Source organism: Podospora anserina, chromosome 4, assembly GCF_000226545.1.
Source record: "Podospora anserina S mat+ genomic DNA chromosome 4, supercontig 2".
NCBI classification, from domain to species: Eukaryota; Fungi; Ascomycota; class Sordariomycetes; order Sordariales; family Podosporaceae; genus Podospora; species Podospora anserina.
Window position 1 is genome coordinate 367,310 of NW_001914835.1, and position 19,048 is coordinate 386,357.

At 47.8% G+C, this 19,048-nt stretch overlaps 4 protein-coding genes across 4 annotated transcripts; all 4 read right to left on the reverse strand.

Moving 5' to 3' along the window:
* Positions 1–138: 138 nt before the first annotated feature.
* On the reverse strand, positions 139–975 carry PODANS_4_3080 (uncharacterized protein; the record flags this gene model as incomplete). The annotated part of the gene is made up of 1 exon (XM_001903928.1): positions 139–975. One exon carries the CDS (start codon positions 973–975, stop codon positions 139–141), a length of 837 nt encoding a protein of 278 aa, XP_001903963.1.
* Positions 976–3,826: 2,851 nt separating this feature from the next.
* On the reverse strand, positions 3,827–6,214 carry PODANS_4_3090 (uncharacterized protein; the record flags this gene model as incomplete). The annotated part of the gene is made up of 9 exons (XM_001903929.1): positions 3,827–3,852; positions 3,893–3,976; positions 4,371–5,307; positions 5,387–5,520; positions 5,573–5,637; positions 5,689–5,709; positions 5,776–5,881; positions 5,943–6,052; positions 6,126–6,214. 9 exons carry the CDS (start codon positions 6,212–6,214, stop codon positions 3,827–3,829), a joined length of 1,572 nt encoding a protein of 523 aa, XP_001903964.1.
* A 4,288-nt stretch (positions 6,215–10,502) lies between these two features.
* PODANS_4_3100 (uncharacterized protein) lies at positions 10,503–11,356 on the reverse strand (the record flags this gene model as incomplete). Its single annotated transcript, XM_001903930.1, has 2 exons — positions 10,503–11,251; positions 11,308–11,356. The coding sequence occupies 2 exons, from the start codon at positions 11,354–11,356 to the stop codon at positions 10,503–10,505; spliced, it is 798 nt and encodes a 265-aa protein (XP_001903965.1).
* A 1,969-nt stretch (positions 11,357–13,325) lies between these two features.
* Positions 13,326–14,765, reverse strand: PODANS_4_3110 (uncharacterized protein; the record flags this gene model as incomplete). Its single annotated transcript, XM_001903931.1, has 1 exon — positions 13,326–14,765. One exon carries the CDS (start codon positions 14,763–14,765, stop codon positions 13,326–13,328), a length of 1,440 nt encoding a protein of 479 aa, XP_001903966.1.
* Positions 14,766–19,048: the final 4,283 nt, after the last annotated feature.

Consider the following 19,048-nt stretch of genomic DNA (forward strand, 5'->3'; position numbering starts at 1 on the left):
AACTTATTCCTTGTAGTAACACGCTACACGCTTGGCCACGAATTCCCAGAAAAGACTAATAACCAGAGAAACTACATTGCATTCACCCATTCATGGAAAGATAATCTAACCAGCCACTCTACTCGGCTGGGAAAGCTGTCACAGCCTCGCCAGCCTCGAACCCATAGGCCCCAAGTCTTGAGGCTTGGAGGCCGGGGTCAACTCAACAACAACCCCCTGTTTTCCTTCCCCTTCAGCCTTGAAGTAGATCTCTTGACAGTCCTCTTCCCCCTGTCCATTCGCAAACTGCACCACCAGAAAATCAAGGGCTGTGCCAGGCTTCCCAACAGCCACCATGGGCGCGTGCCAAGTCCCCGCACCGTATGTCACAGCTTGCTTGCCTGTGGCAACGAAGGCACGCAGTCCGCTGAGATCGGGAAGTCCCCTGCCAGGGAGGGGGCGGGGATAAGAGGCTCCTGCTTGGTCTGTGGTCGTGAGATTCGCTGGAACTGGCAAATCTGCGTCTGCATCAGCGGGTGGGAGGGTAGGCGCCACGATAACAAGATAGTGCTGATTTTCAGGTGCCGAGAGAGGGATAAAAGTCTGGGTTGTGAAAGGATGGCGCTCCAATACACGCACAGGGAATGCGGTAGCTGGTTGTGGTGGTTGTGACGGTGACGCGGACGAGGTTGGGATACTGATCCGTGAAGCACAGATGAAGATGTTCATTACCGAGACCCCTGGGACGGCACTGGGAGCCTGGGGGTAGAGGTTTATTTGACGAGAGACATGTTGATATTTAATGGCTGAGCCTTGGTTGGCGGAGATTCCATCAAAGGGGAGTGAGGGTACTGATGTGGCAGAGAATGGGTGCAAGTCTGGTCGAGGGTTGTTGATCACGTCCCCGAACGGAGCGAAAGCTTCCCGGGTGAGGGGTACCGCTTCGACCACCAGTTTTGGAACAGTAAGCGTGATGTTCTTGGTTGGAGAAGGCATATTGAAAGAGCGAGGCGCCAGTTACCCAATTCCGGTGATGAATCGAACGCGGCAACGGTGATGTTGATGACGGTCCCGGTGTTACGGTCGGTTTATTGAGTGGCTCCCTGGAAGTAACAGAAGATGGTGGGGTCTGCGGCCCCCTCCGAGAGGCATATGGCGACAGATCGGAGCATTTTCTTCGTGCACCAATACCATCACACTAGCATAATCATCTCAAACAAGAAAACCACTTTCCAAGCAGCTCGGTAATTAAATTCCTTATCGTTTACCATGATGCGTTGCCAATGTCTCGTCTCTGATTGAAGCGGCAATGCGTGCCACACACTCTACCAAAATAACAGCTCGAGCCCGGGTTCCAAAAGACAAACATCGGCTGTCACTCTCTCCGCACAATACGTTTGCGGTTCACGTTATGGGGTAAACAGACATGGGCTCTAGGTAGGCGGGTTAACAATCTCTACCTGTTTTAGACGTGCTAACAATGTTGCTTGAGACTCATGCCGTTGTTTGTTCAGAGTAGCCAGCTCCCAAGGACACCATACATCCATGGCAATCATTGAGCAAGTGTCCTCACATCATACTCGACAGACATGGGCATCTATACAGCTGATTCAACCAGTTCTGTAGTCTCAAAGCACATCCGAACACCCGGGAGGGGTTTCCTATTTTTAGCCCTCGCCAATGATTATACACGGAACGGCAATCTCTCGATTTTGCGGCTACCAATCCCTCCCGGTCCTCAATATCGAGCCTCGGGGTTGGGTGGACAAGGATTCCTGCGAGGACGTCCACCAGAGGCGTCATCCATCGTCCTGGCCTCACCACGGAGAGCTTTTCCGTTTGGACAATCCACACCAGAAACCCAAAGCAAGAACTGGCCGACAGCGGTACCTGCCTCCTATATCTTGAGTTGGACACCATAAGTGATCTCCAGGCCCTTGCGGCCGGTAACAGACGGGCTCGGTTAGATTGTCCATATCATCATTACTCATAATGAATATTACATGACAGGAGACAAAACAAGGTCTTCTGCCAGGCGCCCCTCCGCCATGTTGCCGGACTTCACACCCAACACTCCCCAGGATATCCGGGTATGTTAAGTCCCACGCAGCGGACATATAATTGTCAGCTGGGATAGGACGGCTGCTCGCAAATAAGAGGCTATCTGCTAAGCGGGCATGTATTGCAATCACTAGGGCTGTCTTCTAACAGGCTGAATGCAAGTCAATATGATGATCCTGCGATGCAATATGGTTCTATCTCTCACTGTTCCAAACACCCAGGTATCTGGTCCCTTGGACACAGCGGCCCTTTCCAGTATCCCTGTCGGAATGTCACCGAACTAGTTAAACGATAGGATTCGATGACAACGAAGTTTGAGTGGTCCCAAAGTCCCGGATCAGGGCAAACGTTGATATAAGTTAACACAGCCCGAGTCCCCTTGCGTCCGCCAGGATTGTCAGCTCTCACGGCTACCGTAATCCAGCTCTGTTGTTCTAAATAAGATGGGGCAAAGCAGTTTGAAGTGTCTCTGGGCACTGTTCATGTTTCTGGCTATCGGCTTCGGTACCGCGTGTACGAGCTACGGTGTTGACTATTCCAACGGAGGCGCATATAACATTGACGGCTCATCGAACCAATATTTCAGTTTCGTCACTATATTTCAAGGTAGGCGGCTGCTTGGGTTGAGCATGACGACCTGTAAAAGCAGACGTGCTGATGTTGCCCGGCAGGATGTGATCAAGAGTCGATCAGCCCGGTCCTCATCGGGCCAGACAACAACCAATATGCGTGTTCAGCCATCAGGACCGAGCAAGCCGGTGTACAAGTCACATCGACCTGGTAAGAAAGAACGCTGTCCAGAAAAAGAATTGCGAGTTGACTCTGTGCTAGTGGCATTCCTTTCTCGGCCATGAAGTCAGGGAACTGGAAGATTATTCTATCCGGAACCCAAGTTTCATCACAACGCACCTTCTCGGTAACAGTCGGCACGCCTGAAACTACCTGGGTCACGGTAAGAAGGGTGTGTCCAACCACATGAAGGCCATCACTTAACAAGACATCTGCAGGCGACACCAACCGTTGTTGTCGGCGTTACTACTACAGCAAGAGCCTCGACTGTTTTGACTACCATTGTGCAGACTCAGACTCTGATCATCGTACCCCGAACCATTACTGCAGCATGTAGCGGACCTACCCGGACAGTCACAAGCTATCCACAAGCACCGACGGCCACAGTCAGATCGACGGTCACCCGGACAGCAACTGATGGGCAGATAACAAGTTACTGGACCACCATAGTCACAACAACAGCAAAGTGCAATTATCCTACCAGTACGTTATATTCCTGATCTGGCAGGTGTAAGAATGCTGAAGCGGCCATGGTGGTGTGGCGAGAGGGACGAGAGAAGGCTCCAGCGAAGACACTCTGGTTCTAATGTCACTGTGTTAGGAAAACGAGATGTAGCTGCGACTCCCGCCGCACAGGTCGCCGCAATCACATCGACATACACACAAACCACATATACAGTCACCAGGACAACTACGACAACTGTTGCTGGAAGGGTGACTACCGAAACTGGTGAGTTCATCGGCTGTCCTAAAACGCCTTCTTTCCTTCGTAATGAATGTATGCTAATCCGAAGTAAAACAGTCCTTCGAACTACGACAGCCACAGTGTAAGCACCCTTCCGTAGCAACAGCACTCTCCTCGCTCTTCTCATCTGGCAGCTAACACTGGTCTTCTCTCCAGCACCCCTCCGCCATCAACGGCATGCGTAGGAAACGCACCTGGTTCCACTGTGACTGTTATCAGGACACAGAGCGCCGTAACCGAAACGAACGTTGTCTATTTAACGAGCCATCTGTCTGGCACTGTCTGGGTTGGGTATGTGGCTGCGTTACTCCATTTTACTGATAGGTGCTAACAGTATTCTCTTTAGCCAAACGCAATACACTACAATTTCCAACCCTGTCAGCGCTACAGCTTGTTGGAGAGCTGGTGGGTGGTATGGAAAGTAGTAGCCTACGACATCCACATGAGCACTCCAGATCCTCGGAGAGAGATCTGCAATTGCCTGACAATTGTTTGCGGGCATGTTGAAGGATTGTGAATAACATTATCCTGGCACTTTCAGATACGCCGCAAAGGTTGGAGCATTCGATATACTTGATCATCGTACAACACTGGCCATCGGATTTTTGACGATAAATGTGTCCAAGTACTCATGCACAACACTCTTCCAGTTCCATTATGGGGAGAAGCGTTTAGTGTTAAGGGTATAAGTAAAGACTCTTAAACCAGGCCCGTGAATAACCATGTCTGTGATCGTGAAGTTGACTTCAAACATCGTCATCTTCATCGCCTGCAAGCCATATCTCATGCCCATTACCCTCGTGTACGAAGAGACTTGCCACAATCCCACCTATCGCAATTGCGCTGAGGCACCAGAATACAGCACCAACAACGCCCCGTGCCAGACCCTGCCCATACAAAAACCCTCCTAAGAAGGGGCCCACTGTCCTTGAAAGACTCGAGACGCTCTGCCCAATGCCATGCACTGTCCCCAGTACGCTTGGATGCGGCGTACAATTATTTACCAGAATCGTCTGAGCAGGCAGTGCAAATGTCCGGCCAATGACATGGAAACAAAGCACGCCCGCGATGGCAAGCCACACAACAAAACCATCCTTGGGTGCCGGCGGCAGAGAGAAAGAGGGGACCAAGCTCAGATAAGGTGCGATGAAGTAGGTAAAGGGGAAAAAGAGCAGAAATAACCGCCAGCTCCGGACGGTGCCGAGCCGGGCCGAAAGCCAGGGATAGGTGCCAAGCTGGAGAGCAATACCAAGAACACCCAGGATAGCCATGGCCATGCCGACTTCACGAGGATGTAGACCGAGACCTCCAGTGAATATAAACGGAAGATGCCGTTGGAAGGCGTCGGGTGATTCTGGGCCTTTGGCTGGATCGTAGACTGGGGTTGAGAGAAATACGAACCAGAGTGAGTTGAACGTGCCCACGTGAAGGGACAGAAGACAGCTAGCTGTGAACGTGGAGACTACGTTTGGCGTGAAGATGCGGCGGAAAGGGAGTCGTTGTGTGTAGCGTCGTCTGGCATATTTTGGCTTGAAAGGGGCTACATCTGAAATGGAGGACTGCTGGGAGTCTGTGCCATGGGTAAGAGGGTGGGTTTCGATATCGATGGTGGTAGGGTCTTCAGTGGAAAGGCGTGCGTACCCCCCCTTGGATCTCTTGCGAGATACCCACAGTTTTATGCTCTGTCCAATTTCCAAGCCTCTATCACGTTGGTCGGCGCAAAGGTCAAGTGTCTGTGGAGAATTAGTATTGGTGAAAGGATAATACGATGAGCTGGGTCACAGCACTCACTTCTTCGAGAAATAGCCACACAAGAAGCATAGCACAGAAGAGAAAGATTGCCGAGAGGATGTTCGGGGCAGCATACGGGAACTCATGGAAGAACCATACGTCTCCGAATAGGGATGGGTAGCTACTTGCTGGATCGGAAAGGATACCACCAAGTACTGCAGCCATAATGTGTTAGTGAGCACCCAGAAAGTCCTGCTTGATACGTACTCGGTCCAATGATAGTCCCAATGTTGAAGGTCATTGGAAGTAGAAGAAATGCTCGCGACTGATATCTATTATACCGGTTAGAGCTCGCCCACCGTGCCACTTGACTGTAAGCATACTTTTTCTCCTGTACCGTTTCACTGATCCTGCAAGATAAAATGGATATTAGCGAGATGCTTGGGTTGTTAGCAGAGGCATTATCCTACATGGTTCTCAACACTCCCACGTTCCCATTGGTGATCCCGCCGAGAGACCTGAAGAAGAGGGCTTGCCAAAAGGTGGTCGAAAAGCCAAATCCGAGGCACGAGATCACTAGACATAAATATGATGAGCCAAACTGCAACAAGGTGATGGGTTCTCGGGTCAGTCTTACTTGTCCCAGCAAGGCCAATGAGCAAGACGGTTTTGCGACCAAACCGGCGGGAATCAGCAACTCGACCCCACATCATTGATGTCACGAACTGAGCGGCAGTGAAGCTAGCACTACATGATGCCACCGGACAAAGTCAGTCTCGTGCCACTTGCTGCCTAGTGGTGGTGGTTTACACATGAGGACTGGAATAGCACGAACTGCAAGATGCCTGCCTGGCTTGAAATGACAGAATCTGGCAGGCTTGTGTCAAACCATTTCAGTTGGTAAAACATATATGACTACAGCTTTATTAGCCAGGATCCAACGATCGCTGTGATGCCGTAGAAGCCCTACCTGTAATGATGTCTGCACAAGTGGTTCACTCAACCTGGCAAGGGTGATAACGGTGAGTTGGTCTTTGCGCGGAAGGTCTCTCCAGGCGACCGTCTTCGCACCAGAAGGAGTCTGAGAGATATTGGCGTTGAGCCCCGAAGGTGTCACACCGGGCATGATTCCAGCGATTGATACGGTGCTGTTGGTGCCGTGACTTGAAGCAGAAGACTCGGCTTGTAACTCCGAGTCGGAGAGCAACCTGGAGTTTATGGATCCGTCGTCTTGATTGTCGCCAGTAGGGTAGCTTGCTGGGGCCGTGGCCGTGGTCTCAACAGCCCCTCCATGACCGGAATTGCTACTCATGAGAGCTCTCTCGTGGTGTTGTCACTTCCTGGCCTACACCCTGCCCCTTTGTCTTTCGAGCCCCAGCAACAGCGTCACTGCCCAGCTGTGTCGAACTTCCTGACCAGTTTTATAGTAAAGAAAGGTAATGGTGGACTGTAATCATCAGCGGGTGGGAGAACAAGGAAAACCATGTATTTTCTGGTGCTCTATCAGTTGTGGAATACAAAGCCAAGTCATTAATACCACCTTCTCGTCAATCAAAACCCAATCCTCTCATCGTATAACCCCAACCTACTCTCGGCACCGCTGGCGGCATCAACAGAATGCATTGGAGAGAGCAAGGCTGGTGGCAAGGGTGTGACACACGCAATCATCTCGCCTGTCAACGTCAACGAGGACCCACTATCGGTCCCGCAGCGGACAAGAGGCTAGTCCGTGCGGCTCATCAACGGTCGGTTACCTAGCTTCCGATGACCGATCGATATTCTGGTATCTAGTCTTCCATCAACGGATGCATGATCGCTTGCTCTGCTTTCTTTGGATACTTTTACCCAGACCGCTAGAGGGTGGGAGAACCGACATGTCGCTAAAGGAGGAGCGGGCGGAAGGTAGGTGAGCGACAGACGGCGCCCAGTGTTGATCACAGAGCTTGAGCTGATGAACCTTAGAGCTCTCCATCTTCTGGCCGCAATGGCTCCATGCTTGCTTGCTCCTTCTGGCAGACAATAATACTCCGCAAGATATCTTCCGACGCCATCTGAGATGAGAGCACTGCCTCGACCCTCCAACCAATGCAATATCTTCCTTCCCTGTTCTGCAACTGCAGAGAATCTGGAGCAAGATACGGTCCAATGCCTAGTAGCCCCGTTTGGTGGTTTCAGGTATGTTCGCCGTGCCACCCAAAATTGCCACAGCTGGGTTATCTGGCCGAATGTTTGATACGTGGATCACGCGACATGTCCCGTGGGCGAACAATCTGCCGTGCCGAGCTCGGTGGTTTAGGCCGTGCCCGCCCGTCTCTGATGAGCAACTGACCATCGCACGGCCGGACTTCCGGAGGCGGGCTCCTCGAGACACCATCACCGATCACTACCGGCAGATCTCCCGTCTACGGTCTTGGCATGGAGTTAAATGGGTGTCCTTCCAGGTTGTGCTGGTTCCGCCTCACCGCAGCATTTGTTCACCCAGGTGAACACCTCCGGGATTGCCTTGCATTTGTGGGAAACAGGGAAACCCAGATATTGAGAAAAGACGATCGATCTCCGAGTCTAGTCCGAGGGGTCCTTGCGGCTTTTTTATCTCACCGACCTGTCCCATCGTTTTCCTCTTCAAAGCATCAGCTGCATGCTCAGGCTTTAGCGATGTGATGTTGGGTGGAACTGATGCTGGCTGTTGTATGGTCATTTTGGTTTCGTCTAGCACCTACCTTACAACCATGTTGCAGGCTTCTTCTCCTGCTTTTGGTTCACTGTGTGTCAACGGTGTAAAGGTACATGTTGGTTTCTGTGCTGCTGAGGAGTGGCAGTCTGATGGCAAGGAACCGGGGCAAATCAAAGGCGGTGCGGACGGGCTGGAGTTTGCAGCGATGGGGAGAAACGGGGTTAATCTTCAGCAGGGTCCGCCCATCGCGACAACTTCACCTGGTTCTTCCCTGCCGCCAAAACGCGAGGAGCGAGCCCGGTTCGCAGCCTCCCCCTGGTTAAAGGCGGGTCTTTCTCGAACCCTGTGGAATGGGACTAGCCACGATCTTTGTTATCTTTTGTTGTCACTGTCGAACCAGTATGGTGAGCATCTTCTATGTTTGAATCAACAAGAGAGAGATAGAGGCTCCGTAGTAGTCCATGTCTGAGAACAGCTCTCGTCAATCCCAGTTTATCATCCATTGTGTCCTTGGATTCCTTGGGTTGATATCTCGAGGTTCCTCCATTGGACCCAAAGTCCTAATCAGGACGCTCTATAGACCTATGGATCTGTGGGGGCTGTTTAAGCGCATCTGAAGCCAGAAACGGTGTGGGAGCACCACGCTAGCTATTCTAGTCGGGTGCGGCACCTGCCGGACACTCCGTTTATTCAGGCAGGCCCGGCATCTATGAACTAGCGGGTTTGCTCCGGGAGAGGGCGGCATCATTGGTGATCTTGTGAAAAATTCTGAGTGGAGTTTTGTCAGTCCAGGTTGTGCTTAATTTCTCGTTCACGAGACCATACCATCAAATACTATTCCTTTGTTCGCAATCCCAGGTTGAATGAGAAGACGAATATCTAAGCTAGATACCCTTAGCATACCGGAGCCGTGACATATTCCCCAGGTACTGTGCAGACAGCATCAAACGGTTTACGCCGCTTCAGGAGCGATTTGTCAAAACCGATGTAAAAACTTGTTCGGCGACATGGAATTACTGCAGTGGACTTCCATTTCTAGTACCACCTCGTTCTTGGTAGGGTAGCACCATTGCTGTCTGACAGTCGACTCAACATATCAATCATCTGTTTAGTGTTTGTGGTATTCTTTTTCTCCACAGTCATATCGTCCTGCAGCTGTGTCGCTTCTGGCCGTTGCATTGTGAGAAAAGCTCCTGCACTGCCCTCCTCAAACAAAACTCCAAAAGATTTTTGTGAGAGCCCCGAACCTTGGCTCCTGTGGAGCTTTGAGAAACGCCATTTGTTTACCTTTCCTGCACTTGTATGGGGAAAACTACCAATCAGACTGTCGTGATTTACTATCTCCATCACAGTGTGTCCCCATCGGAACCAGACTGATCGCTTCAGGGTTTTCTTTCAATGCGCTGCCCAAATTCTCTTTTGAACTCAGGTCCTTCGGAACAGGGAGTGTCCTTGCCCATTGGACCTGGCTTTGCCGGATCTTTTGCCCGGTGACGGACAGAAGGGGCAGAGTCTCTTCGTCACCTGCTCCAGGGTGCAACTTGAAACGCTGCGTTCTTCTGGTATGTGTAGTTTATGATGTATGCACATTTTGCTGTGGAAACCGGTCTTCCCCTTGCTGAAAAACCATAATAGTCTTTTCTTAACAACACCTGATGTTTGAAATGACGTATCTACTTTGACATGAACAGCTTTAATGTCTATAAACACTCCTTTATACTGATATAGAATGAAGTTTGGGGCCTTTTCTCTTACCCTGTTAGTAAAAAAAAAAAAAAGAAGAAAAAAGAAGAAAAAAGAAAAGAAAGAAAAGGAAAAAAAAAACAACCAAGAACGCCATGTTGTAAAGTGTGTTGAAGAAAGAAAAGAATTACTGAGGGTATAGAAATTAAGGTAGCAGTGCTTTTCGTGTCCCGAAATTTATCCGTCCAATATCCATTCCATGTTATGCAGAACAAAGCGAAAAACCTGAGCGTGAGCCAATGCTGCATGTCTATGTTGGTCCCGGTGTTTGTGTCCGCCTGCAAGACTCCTATTCTTGAGAAAACAAACCCAAAAACTCCAAGCAAAGTGCCGAGACGGCCCTGTTTTCCCCTTCTGGGGGTGATCGCTGTCGCCCGATATTTCACCCGCTGCTGGCGTGACAGGGTGGCCCACATATCAACCGGCAGTATGTGGCCATGTCAGATATCGCTGCCAGATTGTGCATCGTCTGGGTGTTTTCACCCAATCCCGGGAGCGTCGACGTGCTTGGGGCCGATTAAGGAACGAAGGTTTGTCCACTGCTGCAGGTGGCGGCAAGTGATGAGTGGCGTAGGGTGGGTGATAAAGGTCTTCTTGGGTGATCCGGTCACCGTGAGAGCCATTCATAGACCAGCAGCCTGTGGCAGTCCATGTGGCTGCGGCTGGTAGTAAGAGGGATACATCGTCGCGGACCACGGTTGAGGTGTGATGTATCCTGCAGCTGGCTGCGATACATTGGGATTAGGATAGCCATGGTCTGCTGCTGATGACACCTTGCTGTTAGCGTTTGGCCATGATTCTGAAATATGATCGGCGCCCACGGCTCGTCGTTGTACCTGGATCAATATCTCGTTGTTCAAACTCCAGTTTCGTAGCGGCAGCATCCATGCACGGCATAGAAGTGGGCGTGATCACATTCCCTTCCATCATGGTCGGCATGCTGGTCGGGATATAGGCCGGGATGAAGGCTTCGTCGGGGTGGCTCGGGGAAGAGCAAGGGCTGGAAACGACCGAGGGAACCGAGACGGAGGACACTGGAACCGAAGATACTGACACCCCAGAGGGCCATTGTTCCTCTGTCGTGGGCACAAATGTGAAGGTCTGCGGCGCCGAGTTGTAGTCGTTGGATGGTTGGCCAAATGGCGGAGGCCGGCTAGGAATGCCGGCGTGACCGGCGGGTAGCAGATCGGGTGCCTCAAAGCCTGGGGCTGGTGTGGTTAGAATGGAAGCTCGAAATGGACAGGCAAGAGCTGATGGCTGGGATATACCGGGTGGTGAAAACATATTATGATTGAAGCGTTTGAGTTCTTCGCGCAAACTGAACACCTCTCTCTCCAGCGCATGGTTCCTCATCTGGAGCTGGTTGATAGTCTCGTCCCGGCTATGTCGGTTCTTGTACTCTTCCAACTCCTTCTCCAGCCGCTCGATGTGCTCTTTTGTGCGTTGCCTGATTGCGCGCTGGGCTTCCCGGTCATTGGCCCGTTTCCGGGCAAGTTGCGTGGGCGTGAGTGTCGACACGCTGCGAGTACCTGATGACGGCAGAGGTTAGAGATGTGTGAAAACAGTGGAGATGGGCAATCCATACCCTTCCGCTTGGATGGCTTTGGTGGTTCTGTAGATGTCTCTCGGGTCATGTCGAAGATGATGTGTTTTGCGTGTATGAGACGACGTCAGTCCTCGGAGACTTTGTCGACGGCGACGTTATATGTGGATGGAGATAGAAGTCTTTTCATCTACCATGGAAAGTGTGAGGGTTTTTGATGTCGAGGACAGCAAGAGCCATGTGAACCAGCAATAATCGGCACCATGGTGGGGTGGGGAGTTGGCAGGCACGAGGATTAAGTAAATATACGGAGTAGCCATGGACCATCCCCAAGGTCACTATCACTGGCAAGACCAGGGAACAAGGGTGGAAGAAGAATCGGTATCTCGATGCTTGGCTCAGCACCAGTCCATTGCCGTCGACAGACTTGGTGGAGATGGCGGCGGGTGGGGTCCACACGGGCTCACTCCATATCCCGCATCCACCTCCAGCACGCACTGGTGTGGTTCGGTCACAGAGACCGGCCTGGTCCACAACCAGCAAAAGTCCAGATGTGGTGCGGTAGGGTGCGCGTGGTGGCCGTGTGGCCTGCCATGGATTTGAGATGGAACAGCTGCGAAGCCTGTAGCAGGAACCATGAACGATGAAGATTAGGGGGACCTGGAAGACAGACACACAGACAGACAAGAGACACCAGGAGAAGAGTTAGAGCGGCGAGCGGGACTGTGCTGGAAGGTCACTCTCTGGACAGCACGCGGTCGGAGGCGCGGCGTGGCGCCCACCCCCGCCCGCCGAAGCAGCGGCAGGGACGGAGTCGAGAAGGGGCTTGCTTCTGGAAGATGGATCTGAGGTTACACGGTCCCAAATTTAAACTTTTGCGCTACAGGAGGCGCGACGCGGCCTCACGTTTGGCACTGGGAGGACGCCACTGCCAGTCTGGCAGGGAAGAGCTTGGATGATGCGGGCACGGGCGTTCCCGGGGAAGAACCAGAGCATTCGGCGACCATCCTCCGCCACAGCTGCCAGAGTGACAGACTGCCAGACCCGAGCTCGCCGAACCTTATCCCTCATCTGTGGCAGCGGGTTCCGTTCGTTCATGGGTCAGTATTCCGGCAGAGCTCCGAGACGGAGGCCTTTGCCGCAACATACTCCGGCAGACCTACGAGTGTAGCTTTTAGCCCATGAGCATGAGGATGGAGAAGAGCGATGACGCTACCATGAAACTTTCTTATGGGTGATGGAATTGTGTGGGTGGTTTTTTGCGGATGGAGGACAGTTCCGGGAGCATCGAAGGGATAGCCCAAGCAGCTCAGCCTGTCAGGGTCCTCGCTAAGCAGCACAAACTCCACACCTATTCTACAGATGCCTCGAGAGGCTTAATCTGATGAACCTCTGCCCAGCAAGATCAGGTCAACAGAGAAGCATCACCGACGACAGCGACGAAGAGGGGCCATGGAACACCTGCATGGAGTACCAGACTTATTCGTGTCTTGTGTCGGGATTGCCGCTCAAAACTCAACAAGGCGGGGATGAAAGCTAAACTCTCCTTGTTGGCCATAGCATCAGGAGGAGTCTGACGTTTTGTTAGCTGCTGGTAGTATCATACCCAAGAAAGTAACCACGCAATGGCCCGTCCATGTCTTGAGAGTAAAGCCCCGACTTGGGCCCTGGGCACCAATGGACCTTGAAAGACATATGATGCTCGTAGCTCGTCAAGAGTTCAGAAAGCAAGACTCGAGAAAGCAAAATCAGAGAGCTCCTCTCCATCCCCATACAACGACTGACGTCACTACTATAGCGCCCGAACCATCACAGCACATTGCCGCAAGCCAACGTCTGCCAGATCGGCCGATATAAATCTAGATCAACTTGTGATCTAGCCCATGGTTAACCCAAGTACCGGATTTCAAGAGGCCGAACCAAAATTGAGATTGGTGCCGAGATGGGCGAGGTGGTGCGGCTATCTCATTGGATTCAGAACTCAAAACATGGAAAACAGCTGGCTTCCTATGAACCTCCTTCTTCCTCCAGCCAAGTAGCAATGTATTCGAATGGGTGATCTATGAGACTTCGATTTTCATATCCTCCCCGGCAGCCTCCACTAGATCGTCCATGCCGCCAACCTGTGTTGGTCCGCTTGCGCCTTCGGGCGGCATGGCCCAGGCTGGCAGCGGGCTCACATAACTCCAGGACCCATCGGCATCCTCGTACCGGAGACTGTGCAGCCACAGAGAGAGCTCCTGGCTGCCTGGATCGGTATACAACGGGGTTTCGCAAACATCGCAAAGCTGGCCCGACATCCTTTCCGCCTTCTTCTTGTGATACACGTCCACCATCTCGTCATAGTACGCCACAGCGTCCGCAACCTGTTCCTTTCCCATCCGTGCCAGGCGGGAAAGAACATCCTCATCGGTATTCAGGGTTGCTTCGGCATCATTGCGCCCGAGGTCGAAGCCCCAAACCTTCTGGTTGGCATAGATTGGATCGTTCTGTACAGGATGACCTAGAAACTGTAGGTGAACCCGAATTTGATGTGTTCTGCCTGTGACGGGCAAGCAGCGGACAATCGAATATCCCTCGGTTTCTCTAGTGAACTGGTCTTCGGGACCGCCTGTCTCTGCCTCATCCGGCGACGGGCTGTTGCTGGAACTAGGTTTGATGATGGGCGACGGATAGTAAGCAAGGCGCTTGAAGACAGTCTTCGCAGACTTGCCATTAGCTCGGACCCGGTTCAAGCCCAGTTTTGGAGAAATTTGAAGGATCGGCTGGTCGCAGACAACCTCGCCATCAGGAAATCGACCGACCACACGGGCAAGATATTCTTTCCGAACACTGCGTCTGAAGATCTGGGCACTAAGACTTTCGGCAGCTTTGGCCGTCTTGGCAATAAACATGATACCGCTGGTCAGCCTGTCGAGCCGGTTGCATGGTCGGGGCGCAAAGGTCGGCCCCCTCTCGGCCTTCATAATCTCCACCACCGAGTTGTAATGGTATCGACCGGCAGGGTGTACTGGCACGCCCGAGGGCTTGTTGATCACGATCATGTCGTCGTCTTCGTGGATGACCTGCACGGGATCTTGTGTAACGGGAGGCTCGTGTCGATGTGTGGTATGCGAAACCAGGTCGCCGTTCACCATCACATAATCCGGGCTCACGATTTTGCCATTGACCGCGACTTGACCAGACTCCATCGCCGCACGGTAATACTCGACCGGTCGCTCGCGAAACTCGCTCTCAAACACTTCAATGATTTTTCTTCCTCGCCATCGCTCCTTGCACCAGGTGTTATATGTGTAGAAATAAGGGGCCACCCGTCGAAGACCATCTTTGAAGAAGTATGGATGTGGAGGGCCCAGCGAGGCTGAAGGCTCGGGTTGCGAGATCAAGCTTGGTTCGGTATAACTGATGGCGCCAGTAGATTCTACGACTTTGTTGTTCTCAGCGACGACAGCAGTCAACGGTTGTGACGGTGCACCAGGCAGGAGGATGGAGGCGGTCATCGTGCGGGCGAGGGTTGCAAGTGTAGACGTTCTTCTTAACAGGTTCGCCGGCCAACATCAGCGCTCCATCAAGCAGAAACTCTCGGAGGTCTGAGGGTCGATAGCCAAGTGTTGGTGAGTTGTGGTGGGGTTCGTGGCAGACTTGAAGATTCACGCTTGATTGGATGAGGGGTTCACCTGTTCAGATGCTGAACTCGACGGAAAAAAACAGGCGGTCGGAAAGGGCAGTATTTGACAGGTTCCAACCTGCAGGGTTACCCCACAGTCTTGGCTGCAGCGAACCTCGGCTCTTTCCGCAGCTATATTCGAGCCGTCAGCAACAATGAAATTCCTCTTTCCTCACTTCTTGCCTCGTGCTTGTCTTTCGAAGCTGAGGTGTTTATCCCCTTTCCTGCCGCTGCAATGTCAGACATCAGCCGTCTCAAAAGCAGAACGAGGGCTGACTATCGGTACATTCTGGAATATCGCACACGATGGTAAGAACATTCGATGTCAACCTACTTCTAAGACGCGTTTTGGGATTAATAATGATCAGGAGCGATAACGATATGTACGACCACATGAACAACTCCATTTACAACTTCCTTTACGACTCGGTCATCAATACTTACCTGATGGAAAACTGTGGCCTCCATCCCCCCTCGTCTCCGCAATATGGCATGGTTGTACATTCACACAACGATTACTTTGCTTCAATTTCGTTTCCTGCCTGCGCTGAGTTGGCCCTGCGAGTAAACCGCATAGGAAATTCCAGTGTGGCATATGAAATAGCTCTGTTTGAAAAGGGGCACGATGCGGTTCGATCTGTGGGCGAGTTTGTTCAAGTCTTTGTCGACCGCGAGACAGGGAGGCCAAATGCAAAGGGGATGAACCCAGAGCTACGCCGGGGATTGGAGAATCTACTAGTGAATCGAGAAGCAAGTAAACTTTAAAAGGGGGTCGAGTATGTATACAAGATACTACGTTTGGCTTCACAAGTTGACTAGAATATATATACTTGTAACAACCATCTGGATCGAAACTTGTCGTGAATCTAACCGTAGAAATAAATGTCACGGATCGTGCACGAAGTGCCGGTGCACAGGGCGCGGGGTGCCCGTAGCTAATCATTACCTGACCAATAAGAGGTGGAGCGACGGGATCACTGGTGGAGCGACAGGAGCGCGGTGATCCAAAGGAAGGAAAGGTGATCCAGATCACTCTTGGCGAAAGTGATCTAGGTAATCCAGAGGTCTATATATATGGAGGAACTAGATAGGTAGCAGATAGTTCCGTAGTATGTAATATAAGTTACATTCGTTAGTATTAAGACTATTGTGATTAAGACAAGCTATTGTTGTGCACTGTTTAGGTGCACCAACCTAAGATTGTCTGGAAGCGCCTTCGACTAGTATCACATTCAGAGGTTCTGAATAGAGGTTCGCCACAATAAGATACTATATATGTAGCCTTACATCAAAAGTCTGAAAAGAATACATAGGTAGTTTTGATTTCTCAATAGTATCTATAGATCTTCTTTTGATCCGAGTTTATAGAAATCCCAAAAATGATTTAAGATATTTCCAATTTTCTAATCATAAATAAAGTTTTAAGTGAAATTTATTACTTAATTTTGTTTGGGGTTAATATTTATGGAATTTTATATAAAAAGGGTTTATATAATACTACTCTGATCATGTTATTATTTAACAACAGATAATATAAAATTATAACCAGTAATTATAATAACAAATATGTTTGGTTTTTAAAAAAAATAGCCAGAGCTTCGTATAAAAAATATAGTAGCTTTACCTACTATTAAAATAGTAAGCGTCACATATACAATAAAGAGATATTAAGATTAAGATACAGAGAAAGAAATTTTAGCTTTAAAGGATAAGTTAATATAGCTAGAGGCTATAGTGATATAAAAGTTAAAATTGTAGTTAATAGTAATAAAAATAGTAAGAGTAGTAGTAATAAAAAAGGAAAATATAGAGTAGAATATTATAATAAGAAAGAAAATGAAAAAATGAAGTAGTAGTAACATAAATAGAGGTAAACAAAATATAGACAAAAGTATCAAGTAATAATACATTAAAATTGTTAATCTTTTTATATATAATGGAAATAGATTATTAAATATATTTATGACATTTACTAAGGTGTAAGAAAGTAATAGAATAGTAAAGAATTCAAAATTAAAAGATAATATCAGATTCATTATTAGCTAATAAAAGGACTAGAATATTAGATATTTTTATGCACTTATTTGCTATAATTAGAATAAAGGAATTGGAAAAAAAATGAAAATATTATGTTTGTAGATTAATAATATTATCTATAAATTTATTATGAAATATTATATATTTTCATATTCAAGTCAATTTCTTTAAAAAAAAATGTATAGTCTTAACTCTATAAAATAGTAATAAAGTATATAACGTGCATAATAAGCGAGCGCCGCAGATAAGCGAGCGCCGCACTTTTCGACGCGACCTAACTCTCTACCTTTAACATTCCATTTCTGAACTAAAAACTATGTTTTCTACCTTTAACGAAGCTAGAGTAATTCTGGCCGCTAAAGTTATAAAAAATAATAAAAACCTAAGTAAACGAGCCGCAGTGAAGATCTATAAAGTTAATAATAAAATTATTTGCCGTCGACTTACCGATATACTTATACGACATAATACTTTAATTATTTCGTATAAACTTACGGATTTAAAAAAAAAACGATTATTTAATATATAATTGAGTTATCTATACGCGTATTTTATTCCCGGCTTTTATATATAAGAGATATAACTAATCGATTATTACGCGAACGTAACGCGCCTCCTATTAGCGTACGATAAGTTTATAATTTTATTAAATATTAGTTAGAATTTCGGACGTGTTTTATATATAAATAGAATTACTAGAGGGCTAAATATAAGGATTTAAAGGTTATTAGTAAGTAGTTTACTTTCGTACGGAATACTAAAGTTAAATATAGTATCGTAAATAACGATATTTATAATTTTAATAAAATTAGGTTTATAATAAGTATTATCGTTACTATTATAATTATTATAATTTTTAATAATTATAATAAAGTTAAATAAGTTTAACTTAATAATTATAAGTAAATTATAGTTATTTAAAACGTAAATACTTTAAGTTAAATTATTTTATTATTTATTATTTTAATTAAATAATATTATTTTATTAATTAATATTAAAAGTATAGCCTTCCGGCTATTTAACGTATTATAATAATCGATAATAATTAAATTATTAATAAGAAAAATATAAATTAAATTCAGTACTTTAATTTCTATATAGTATTTCGTACGAAAGGTAAATATCGGTTATTAATCTTTAACGGCTACGAGAGCTACTACTCCGAAAAATTCGAGACCTATTATTAGGAGTATAAGATTATTATACTATATATATCTCCGTACTCCTCCTATATATTTTAACTATTAAATATTAATTATTTTACGCTATTAAAGGAGGTATATAGCCGCTAAATTAAATAATTAATATAAATAAATATTATATATATTAATAAATTAAAGTTTCTTTATATATTTAAAGAAACGTTTTTTACTTCGATTATAGAAAAAAATATCCAGGAAGGTTTTACTAGAGCTAGCCTTATACCGTATAATCTAGAAAAGGTAATATTTAAGCTAGATATATATATTCGGACCCCAATACCCCCAGCTTTAAGCCTAACTACGGTACTACTTTAGGTCTCTTAAACGCTATATAACCCTCGAAAGGTTATTTTATAATTAACGTTTATTAAAATTCGAATTTCTAACTATTAAAATAGCTCTCTAACCTTAATACTAACCGCTATAAATTAATTTATTAAGGGAGTAATAAGTATAATATACGAGGTAGCTCTTCTCCGTACAAAGGTCTCTTCGCTACGTAAAGCTAATAAGGAGCTTAGTAAAAAACGGAAAGCTAAAAAAATATGTGTGCGGCTTAGAGGGTCACTTACTATACAAGAGGCACAGGATCTACTAGATCAAAAGGCTAGGTAAGCAGGTAGCCCAGGAAATACAATAAAGTGGTGGTGGTACAGGGGGGTCTCGTACGAAGATTCGGTGCTGTAGCGTATACGGTAAGCCTGGCTATAATACACGTATATATTAGGAGGCTATAGAATTATTTAATTTATTTATTTCTAATTCAGTTATCGTTATTTCCTAGTATTATGGTTGTATAATTAAGGATAGCTATGGTAGGATAGTAGAAAGTGCGGCGCTCGCTTGTCTGCGGCGCTCGCTTATCATGCACGTTAT